This window comes from Helobdella robusta (genome assembly GCF_000326865.2).
Source record: "Helobdella robusta unplaced genomic scaffold HELROscaffold_10, whole genome shotgun sequence".
Lineage (NCBI taxonomy): Eukaryota > Metazoa > Annelida > Clitellata > Rhynchobdellida > Glossiphoniidae > Helobdella > Helobdella robusta.
In genome coordinates, this window is record NW_008703571.1 from 4,418,254 (window position 1) to 4,430,321 (window position 12,068).

Here is a 12,068-nt window from a genome sequence, read left to right on the forward strand (position 1 = left end):
GATGACAAATTTGTTGGTCAAACAATTTTTGCAGTTTCTTATAAAAGCCAGTTAATTCATTATTTTGAGATGTTTTTACTTTACAATTATCATTTTTGAATATATTAATTCGTTGGAAATTATTTAAATTCTTTTTTCAATTTCAATTTTCTGTAAAAAATTATTCTTACATTTTACATCACTAATAGATGTTGCGTTTAAAAAAAGTTTTTTTCAATTTGATGTAAATTAATTTTTCCTCAAATTAAATAATTAAATAATTGTAAGTAAAATAATTGTATTTAAAATTTGGTAAGCGGCTGAACTGTGTACGTGTAGTTCAGTCACAAAACCTTTTTCATTATATAAAATTAATCAACAATTAATATTTTTTTATAATTGTAAAACATATTTATATGAAGATCATGATGACATTTGTTCAGATGGGGCAAATATCGAAGTGCGTGGAGCAAAATCAACAATCTTGCATAATGAAAACGCAACAAACAAAATTAAAATAAATCTCTTTGTAATAAATAAACTTAATAGCTACAGCCTTTGAATATGATACAAAATCACGAAAAAAATAAATAAACGTCAAAACAACATTTGAAAACAATATATATAGTGTGTCAACGAAGGTTTTGTCAATAAGATTTTGATTTATTAATATATGTTGGTTATCTCTTCTCCCAAAGCTACCAGTGTCTGGAAGTGAGTTTTTCAGATAATCAAGTTTGATTTAATACTATGACCCATTTTCTGTTGAGCATCTTCATCGACACTTTTTCGATGAAGCAAAGTTGGTGCTCGTCTAATTACTCGTGCCCCTATCTTTTCTCATATCCCCATATCTCATTCTCTTACACTGAGCAACTAGCTGCTTATAAAATAGAGAGTAATTTTAAAATCTGCCCAATAATGTACAAGTCTAATTTATTTCTCAAGTACTAAATAGATATGCTAATTACTCATAAATGCCCCGGTTCACGACCGTCTTTTCGTTTTCACTTTTTCTTAACTCCTGTTAAACACTCTTACGCGCAATTTTCTATTGCTTCTTCTGAAACTCTCTACCTCTTTCTCTAACTATTTTTCCATTACTTACAAAATTCAGAGCGGATCTCAAGACCCATCCGTTTGCAAAACTCATTGAGGAGCGCTGTTGAACATCGCGAAAGGGTGCTTTAGAAACAAGTAGATTAATTGGTTGATTGACTGATTTACTTATTTATTTATTGATTGATTGATGGGGTTTCAAATTTGGATATCGAATGGCTTTTTGTTGAAAAGATTTTATCCTACATAGCAAACTTATTCTTAAATTGAAAACATAGTAACATTTTTTTAAATGGAAATTGTCAATATCAATTATTAATGGAACAAAAAGAATGAAAAACTGATTTTAAAATGATGGAAGTTGTACCTTACCTTATATTTTGCACTTTACATGAAACCTTAAACTTAAATGAAGGTTGGTCCTCAAATATAAACAATTTTTAATTTGTGTTACTTTCATAAATATTTTTGGATTTTCTGTCACTCCAACACATTTCAAAAAATACTAATTAGTTACTTGAAAGCTGGAAAGCAGACGCAAGTTGGAAATAATTTGGTGTAGATCCAACAGAAAAATTAAACGACATCTACTATTGGCGGTTTTAACAAATTTCTCATTTTGTAATTTTTCTATTTCACACAATTTTATAAACGGAATTTTCAAAAAGTCGTTTGAGGTATTTTAATATTAATCTGCGCACAAGAATCTTCCTGTCAAAAATTTTATGAAGTTATAATTAAATAAGTTTTATAAATTTTGTACTTCTTGGATAAAAACTTATTAAAATCTTCTCTTGTTTAATGACTCTCATAACAAATATTTGAACAGAACTGAGTACATTTTATTTTTAAATAAAATTTATATTGGGTGATATGACAATAAGATGATATTGGGTGATACGTAGCAGTAAGATGATATGGATGTCATATGACAATATTTGCACAACTACTGTCGTTCTTCATTTCAGTACTTCCATGTCATTATAATTTATTATTTGCAGCAAAAAAGAGAAGAAACATAATTGAAACATCATTTCAAAATAAGATTTTGATAAATGATCAAGTTTACTAAATTTTCAAGATAAAATAATTTTAAAAAGTCCTCCAATACATTTGTTCTTCATCAAGGAAATTTCTAATTTCGATGCTTTAAAAATCTACATCCCAGCCAGTGTCATCATCGGCCGCCTGCTGGGTTGGTTCGTCTGTCACGTATTCCAAGTTGGGCAGGTCCGATTCGTTCATCACCTTTTTGGTTTCAGTCATTTAATTTATCAACTCTATCATCTATGCGTAGGATTATTCTGAGAAAAATTTTCAAGCTATTGTTTCTCAGCAGAAAACCACGCCGAAATTTATATGTTTTAAAAATGTTGACTTGGAAATCAACTTTTCAGTATTAGCTTAATAGATATGGAACAATATTTATTCAGTTTCATGTTTTGTTTTAACAATTTCATTCAATTATAATATTTTTATAATGCTATCGTGTCTGTATTAAACCATATGGCAAATAATCCAAAACTAACAGCTACGAGAAAGCTGTTTTGTTTTAATAACATTGCAACCGATGTTTTTAATTTTATGGTTTTGAATCGCCAACTAGACTTTAAAATGAAGAATGGGTTACAATCTTGTTTCTTAAGATAATTTTATCACGACGATTTTATTTCTTGTGCAGTTGTAACAGTTCTCAACAGTCGGACACCTTCCTGACACTATCGGTTCGGTTCGGTCGTTCAAACATAGAAATATTTGTAAGGACAATTTTTGTCTTCAATTTCATGCCGGTTACGTTAATTTTTATTCGGCCAAAATATTTAATTGGTGGTTTTATTCAAAAAAGTGGTTTCAAGTGAAACTGTTTCGAAAATGATTGATATACAATTGACGTTTAATTAAAAATGTTTTTCAACCTTAACTGAGTGAGGAGCTTTGATGGACATGCTTCTTAGACCATCCCAGTTGAAGCCATCAAACCATTTGTGTTTCCTGATGGCTTTCATACCATTGACGCTGTAGCCGAGTCGATCGTTTGGATTCGTCCTGTTAAATAGTTTGGTAACTATTGCACAATTTTTTTTATTAAGTTTTATACAAACATTTATTAATTATTTTTTCAAAATGACAGTTTAAAAACATTTATATTCAACTCAAAATTTGACACAAGTGTAAAAATAAATGTAAAACTAAATCTGGTGCAAATTTTTTCCGTTTGTTAATCAGTTATTACTCACTTGCAGAGCTGCCTCACCAACTGTTGGGATAACTTGTTGAACAATTTTGGAAACTCGACGGAATCAATGCCCTTCAAAACCTTTTTGTACGTTTTCATATGGTCTGAGCCGTTGAAAGGAGGACTTTATAAAAATTATCATCACGATTTAAGGACTAGTGCAATTGTTAATCACGAAAATCTAATTGGTGTTACATTACCTGCCGATATGCAACTCATAAATGAGTATGCCCAAAGACCAGATATCTGTAGCATAATCATGTCCTTTATTCAAAATGACTTCTGGTGAAACGTACTCTGGCGTACCACAAAACGTAAACGTTTTTTGACCAACTCCGATGCGCTTGGCAAATCCAAAATCAACCTTTAAAAATTTACAAAACCAATTTTTCATTGACATAAAACCGTACATGACAAATTTGTAAAAAGATCATAAAATAGTGTAATAATTTTGCAGTACATAAAGTTACCAATTTAACATAGCCAAGATGATTAAGCACGAGATTTTCCGGTTTGATATCTCTGAATATGATGTGCCTTGAATGTAGATAATCCAGTGCCTCAATGACACAGCCACTGTAAAATCGGGTAGCGTTGGAGTCGAATGCCAATCTGTGTTTGTTTATGAAAAAGTTTTCTTACTAAAATAAACGAACGAAAAACTGAAAGTTAAATTAGTCAAAAAAATTAAATAATCAATTGTTATTAAATGAACAATTTTTAATATTAAAACAAAACATGTCTAGTTTAATACTTTTTATTTTTGAAATTATTGAATGAACATTTAAAAAAACACGTGTGTCTAATTTTTTTTATTTTTGAAAGTATTCAATATTTGATTCGTTGTTAGAAAAATGTGTTATTAATTCAGTCTGGTAATACATTTTTCTGAATTATCAAATTTAGAAATTTTTTTCGACTTCTGCAACTAGATGAGATGAGGATCAGTTAAAAGTTTCAAGAACGGATGGTTAAACAATCAAGCAACACATCATTTGAGAATATTGTTGTACCATTTAAATAATGAGTTTATATGGTAAACAAAAAGTATGACTTGAAGTCTAACAGCACGGTTAACGACTTCAGATGTCACCGGTGTTTGTAAACTTATAACTTTTCAGTTCTCTAGAAGAGCTAAACAACACAAAAACATAACAGTATTAAAACATTCACCCATTTATCTAATCTTAACAAAAGAGACGTAGAATTTCCCAGAATCGTAAAGTTCATAATGAAAAACTGCTATAACAAATTAAAATCGGCGACACAACCATATTTATCACTTGAAAACTGATTCTTAAGAAATAATATTACAACTAGCGACAGTTACAATACCAATAATCTTAACGCTAGTAATGACAATTTCAACAACAGAATAATAAATAATAATAATAACAACAGCAATAAAGATAAGGGGGATCTCGTGGCCGAGTGGTTAGCGTGTCCGTCTACCACTCCCACGACCCGGATTCGAATCCTGCAGCTTCTACAGGTTCATCCGGGTAACCGACTCCCGGCCAACTCAGCCGTCAATCCTTTCGCGGTTGGTAAATGGGTAAACGACGTAAGTTGTTGCATGCTGGCCGGCGAGATGACTCAATGGTTCGAATGCTCGCTGAGTCAAACATCTCAATGGCTATCATATACTCAGCGTATATGATGCGGTGCTTGCGTGTACACATAAAAATACATGCGTACGTCGTGTGAAAAGGATAAACAGCCTTTGTGGCGAAGATAGCTGCTTCAAATCAATGGCTGAAAATATGAAGAACATAATAAAAGATATACAGATAATGTATCTCCCTAACATTCATTGTTAGTGGTTCTGCGTATATCAGAGCTGCAATAATAAAGACTAAAGAAATAATAATACTAATTATTATTATTCCTTTTTTTTGACATTTAACTTTACAAGTTATATTACAAGTTTTATAAGTTTTAAAAGTTTTTAATAATTGAACAAAACAATAAATGTTGAAGTTATAAACTTTAAAGTCATTATGGAGGTAGGTGCAGAGCGGTGAAATATATTTAACTTAGCATCATATCATGTTCATGTCATGAAAAATACTGTACGATGACTTTATAAAAATGCTAATCAAGTATTCATTAAGAAAAGTTGGCCATAAAACTTTAAAAAAAGACAGATCAATATTGTTATTTTAATCAGTAGATGTTGTTTCAAAAGTGCTTACGCACAGTTATAATTGTCATACAAACAATGTTGTAGGCCATTGGAATATTTCGCTCACTTACTTTGTGGTTTCGTGGTATATGGTTGGTTCTAAATTTTAATTTTTTCTTTTAAAAGGTGACGATGACAGATCGTAGGGTGTTGAATAATTATAATATTTGCCAAATTAACAACACACAAACAGCGTATATGAAATCTTGCTTGACAACGCATCACACACAAAGCCTTTAATAGGTGGAAATCCTTTTCTTATATTTGAACCCGGTGATTGCTCGCACTGCGAACCGGGACGAGGTTCCTTTAACCACTAGGCCATCACACCACCCAATCGGTCAGCATTTCAGCGCTTCAACCATATCATCGCATTTATACGTCTACTTGTTTATGAACGTTTTTATTTGGCTGCTGTCAGACGTATTTAAATCAGCTTCAACAACGTTTCTGCACTGCATTTTGTTTGTCCGTTTCGGAGCCGAAAACTCCAATCACGTTAGTCGCAATTGTGGTTTTGAAACATTTTTCTTATTTAAACATAAAACGGACATTTACCAGTGTGCCGACGCTGAACACACACGCATCTCAGGCAAGTTTTGCAGTTATTGCCACGGAAATAACAAAAATAGCATGGCAATTTACATTGTAAAAGTTTGTATCACAACCATTCCTATCTTTCTTTATCAACTTTTCTACTTACTCTTGTTTCAGGTGTGTGAGAAATTAATATTAATTTAATCTTGTCTTCGTTTGTGTTTTACAAACAAATTTGAACGAACCACTAATGAATATAAAAAAAAATAAATTTAATGATATCGTAAAATAGAGGACTCCGGTTATAAAAAATTGTTGAACTAAAACAAATGCGTTCCACCTCAACAATTTTAATATTTATGTACTTTGCAATCAATCTTAACAAATTAATTAATTTTAAAGTTAATTAATTAAAAAAATAATTTAAAATAAATTCAATAACAACAATTCCAACAAAAACAAAAATAACTATAACAAACAATAAATAAATAAATAAACAGTACACCTTATATAAATACTTGAGACTCACCGAACCTTCGGCCTGGCCATTTTAGGGTCGAATAGCCGAATGTTGAAAATTTTTTGTATAAACCATCACTTTTTTGGATTCCAGGACAATAATTATTGAATATTAAAAGCGAAAAATTTATTTTGGCCATTACAGCTGAATTTGAACAATAGATTGAACGTAATTCTGATAAAGAATTGTTAGATAGAAACACGATTTGCTGTTTTTTTCGGTAACTTGTTCTTCATTAAAATTTTTTTTTTTCAAAGTTCTCCGACTTTAAAAAAATGGTGCATCAATTATTTGTATAGTGCGTTAACCATTTGTATGGTGCATCAACCATTTGTATGGTGCATCAACCATTTGTATGGTGTATTAACTATTTGTATGGTGCATTAACTATTTGGCCATTCAACCTTCGGGCAAATTTACTATTCGATGCATCTCTAATAAACGCAGAAGGAATATAATAAATAATTATAATAATGATAACAATATACTAAAATTTTTGGTAAATTATAGCAATTTACAAATAGTAACTGAACTTGTCAAGATAGTTATAACGCAATAATTATTTTTCTGAAAAAGTAAAACAAGTTGCTAGACCTCTCCCTGAGCAGAGACCAGAGCTCACCCCCCTCGCCCAACTCCAACAGCAGGTACAAATACTTTCGGTCTTTGAAGGTTTTATACAATCTGCATTTTGTTTGCAATCAGTTTAAGTTTCAATGATAATATTGATAAAAATAATAATAAATATAATAATAATAATAACAATCAAAAAAAGTAATTAAACAGGTAAAAAATGCAAACAAATAAATCTGTGTGCAAATATAAAAAACCTGATGACGAAGCTGTTATTAATTTCAGATAAAATTTGTTTCTCGTTCATGACATGTTCTTGCTGTGACGTTTCAACGATGTGACACTTGGCCATACTTTTCAGTGCCAGCAGTTTTTTTTCATTATCTCTGTTCAAAACAACCTTACGGAATATCAAACACATGAAGCTTTCAATTTTTATTTCAGCGTATTTCACTCGGTTTCAAATTTATTATCAGTCGATGCAACAGTATGATTACAAGTCAAACTTGGATAATTTTTGTTTTTAAACATTTCATGTTATTTGTATTTCTGTTTAATTAGTTTCATTAAGCATGAATTTTTTTTTATTAAAAACAATTAAATTTTTTTTATCAACCAATTTTCAAAATTGTGTCAAAGTAAATTATAAGCCTTTTTAAAAAATGTATATATATACATTTATATGTATGTGCGTCTCTCTGTCTGTCAGTATGACCTTAATGTTATATTACACCGTCTATCCGATCGGAATGGTACTTAGGGAAGTTATTATGTACACTTGAGAAATGTTTAAGGAGAAAAAATTGTATTATTTAATCAATATTAGTACGTTTCCATACATTGAAAACAGTTAGTGAAACAGGCATATCAAAACAACGACATTTTAAACGACAATCGGTAGTTAGAAATTATTTTATTAATTCGGCATTAAATCCAACTGGGTTTCGGTTGAGAATGGAACTTGAAATTTTAATAACGTTATATCGGTGTATCGGTCTTGGAAACAAAAATCAACGTCATATATGTTTCTGAAAAAATTTGCGTTACAAAGTACGCTGAGCGGTAAACAAAGAATTTTTTTATTTTCTCGATATCCACAACAGCATCCCTCTCGATGTCTCAAAGCCTTAAATTCATTTCAGTTATATTAATAGCAATGCAATATGATTTTTTCCATAAAGTGTTTACTGAATTTTATATTCTCTTATACAGCAGCAACGCGTGGCGAGATGGCTAGTTTATTTGTAAAACTGATAAAATTCAAAATGTAGAAAAAATTGAAGTTGCTGATTATATTGCTATAAAAAATTTGTAAAACTAAAGTTGTTATTAAATATTAAAATTTATTTTTGACTTAGTCTAATTTTTTTTAAATGTTGGAGCCCAAATTTTCGTTATATAAATAATTAAATTAATATCATAATCATTTATAAGAAAGGCATCAAATAAAAAAAATTAAATTCAAATAAATAAAAGTGTGTGCTGACAAGGTAAATTTGTGAGCTTCCAAAATAAAAACGCAGAGGGATATAAAACAGTTGAAATAATGAAATAAAGCATTCTGATTGATAAAAATATAACAGTGTAGTCAAATTAATAGTAGCAAAATTACGTTAGAGGTAAAAATAGTTTCCAAAATAAAAATAAACGTTTGATCTATGTCAAAGCGTTAACATAACGTTTCTGTACTTGTTGAACAGTTTTACCTTTTCTTAAACTTATTTTATGATGACACGTTTTTGACTCGATACATTTTTCGCCCGAATGATGAATCGCCCGAACGATGGAAGATTTGCCAAATAAAGTTTTTGCCCGATAAATGGAACGTTCGCCAGAAAAATGTTCGCCCAATCCATTTTTACAAGACTTTTGATATTTGTTGCTATTTGGTTATATTGTAAATAATGCATTTAATAGATAAAATGTTAGACAGTTTTTCTATTTATTCTCGAGTGTATAGGATTTTTCAATCATTTTATTGTTATTAATGATAAATGCAAATCACAGGAACAAAGGCATTTTCCATTATAAATTGCAACATGTTCTGGGTTATACAAATTCTCAATATAAACTGCAACAAGTGCTGAAGATGATTGAAAAATGGAAAAAGATCCTACACACTCGAGAATGAATTGGAAAAGCATATTCTATCGTTAATAAAATAAATAATGACGACAAGAATTTGGTTCGAAATATTGAGAAATGTAATCAAAAACTATCCAACGCTAGAAATTCAATAGATTTCAAAAATTACTGCATTAACTATGGTTTTTTACTAGGATATATATATATATATATATATATATATATATATATATATACTCATGTTATATATATATACTCATATTATATATATATATATATTATTAATTACGGAAAATTATATACAGCGCTTTTTAATTGTTGAATCTCAAAATCACTAGCTAAAAAAGCGCTACTAAATCATAGACAAATAAGACGGAAACCCGTCGCTAACTTTTTAGTCGAGATAAAAAATAAATTGCGCTCGGTTGATCGGAAGGAATATTTTGAAAAATGAGGTTTGTATGATTCCAATCTATCAATGAGATTGGGAGGTGCTGCATTATTGACACATTTAAACATCAAAACTGCTAACTTGAAGGATACACGTTTCTCAACCCTCAACCAGTGCAACCTATTCAAAATAGGTGTAACATGATCAGACCACGAACCACCCAAAACTAGCTTAGCCGCACGATTCTGTATTGACTGACGCTTTGAAAACATTTTTTTAGTGACACCATAAAAAAGACCATTGCAATAGTCCAGTTTGGAAAAAACGAAAGAGGAAATCAAACTTTGAAGAACAGACGTGTTTAGTGATTTTTTGACATTGCGGAGTTAGTTGAAGCAGACCCTCACTAAATTATTAATATGTAAATCTATCTTTAGGTTTGAGTCAATAATAACTCTACGGACAGATGTGGAAAATTCAATGATGTCATTGCCGACACTGATCGATGAAATTTTGACCTTTGACAGCTGCTGCCATGAACCAACCGGTAATATTTGTGTCTTAGATTGACTTAACTTTAACTGATTCATACTCATCCAAGATCTAATTTCGATAAGACAATCAATCAGTTTATTCAGAGTAGCGTCAATCGAATCAACAGGACAAGATACCAATAACTGAATATCATCAGCAAAGACATGGTAGCTGAACTCATATTTTTGAATGATATCAAAAACATCAGCAGTGTACATAAGAAACAACAGAGGTCCCAACACAGATTTCTGGGGACACCAAACGATAGTTTGTTTATGTCAAGAGAGGGTGTTGTTGTAAGAAACCTGCTGGGTAAGGCCTAAAAGATAGAAAGCGAACCACGATAAGACTGAATCAGAGAGAACAAAATTTGTGGAGAGTTTATACATGAGACGAGTATGACCGACACAATCAAATGCAGCACTCATATCAAGTAATGCCAAGAAAGAAACGCATTGACTGTCAACTGAAGAGAACAACTGGGAGAAAATATCAATGAGTGCAGTTTCAATATATATATATATATATATATATATTTATGTTGGTCATTCCAAATATATTACATATATATGTATGTTTATTTGTATATACGTAAGTGTTTATCGTATATGTGTTATGTGTATATACGGTGATAATAACACTTGTGTTAAGTATCAAAGATAGATACACTTCACACATGCGTTTTTTATAACACTTTAACGCACATATGCACAGCACACACATATAGACATGTATGTATGTATGTGTGTATGTATGGACGTGTGTACATTGAACTAACTTTTTTTATTCAAATCTCCTGAAGTAATTTGTGGAAGCTGCTTGCTTGGCTTTATCAACGTGGACTCCAGAGAGACTCATTTATGGTCATTAAAAACACAAACATACTCACAAACGTACATATATGCAAACAAGCGAAAAAAACTAAATTTTTTATTCTGAAAAATTTTGAAATTTAAAAATTTAATTTTGCGTTTATTGAATAACGCATTTGAATCCGCATCTGCGTCTAACTTCACAGACAAATCTACAAACCGCATATATATATAATCAAATTTTGTATCTATATAGCGCCAATTATAATTGCTTCTCATAAGTGCTCTCCTCGTATAAACATGTTGAATGCAAAGCCATTATCGGTGGTGATCTAGGAGTTACCAGATAGGTATGTCTTCAGACGTTTTCTAAACTCAGTTAATGATAACCCAGGTATACGTAATTCGATAGGTAGGCGGTTCCAAAAAACAGGCCCAAGAACTGCAAAATCTCTATTTGCTGTTTTCAGAATCCGATCTCTTACATACAGCTTGTTTGAATCAGCAGACTTTAGACGCCTATGTAATGATATAGATAAAATTCTAATACATTTATCTTCTAAATATTTTAAAGCCAGACCATTCAAACTTTTAAATACCATTACACCAAACTTGAACATGATTCTTTGTTTAACACGCAGCAAATGCAACTCTTTTAGAATTGGTGATGCACGATCAAAATTTTAATTTGTGGTGTATCATTCTAGCAGCCTGATTCTGAACCATTTAAAATTTAGACAACAGTTTATCAGCTATACGATATAGAAGACTGTTACAATAATCCAATCTAGAATTCACGAAATCATGTACTAATAATGTCATTGTATCTCTATCTACCGATTTTGTGACTTGACAATACTGACGTAGTTGGAACAAACATTTTTTAACTAAAAGATTGACTTGTGGACCCATTGTCATACGAGAGTTCATCACAATTCCCAAATTGATGACTGTTATACTGAAACTTATATGAGTCATACTGTTGTTAATCGATGAAGATTCAACCGCTGACGTTTGTTGCCATGTACCAGCCAACATAAACTGAGTCTTAGTCTGATTCAACTTTAGCCAACATTGACCCAGCCACGAGCTTGCATTAAATATAGCTTTTGTCAGTTTCTTTAATACGGTAGGCATCTCATCTGGAAAACATGAAA

General features: G+C 30.9%; 1 protein-coding gene across 1 annotated transcript in view; it reads right to left on the reverse strand.

Moving 5' to 3' along the window:
- Nucleotides 1-1,858: 1,858 nt before the first annotated feature.
- HELRODRAFT_96849 (hypothetical protein) overlaps nt 1,859-12,068 on the reverse strand; it is a 36,360-nt gene continuing 26,150 nt past the window's right edge. Inside the window, exons 8-14 of the mRNA XM_009012112.1 lie at nt 7,347-7,489; nt 7,111-7,200; nt 3,745-3,886; nt 3,475-3,638; nt 3,276-3,398; nt 2,955-3,084; nt 1,859-2,286 (exon numbers count right to left, since the gene is read on the reverse strand). Of these exons, the coding sequence (XP_009010360.1) occupies nt 2,188-2,286; nt 2,955-3,084; nt 3,276-3,398; nt 3,475-3,638; nt 3,745-3,886; nt 7,111-7,200; nt 7,347-7,489 (891 nt within the window). The 3' untranslated portion in view covers nt 1,859-2,187. The remainder of the gene's footprint in view (nt 2,287-2,954; nt 3,085-3,275; nt 3,399-3,474; nt 3,639-3,744; nt 3,887-7,110; nt 7,201-7,346; nt 7,490-12,068) is intronic.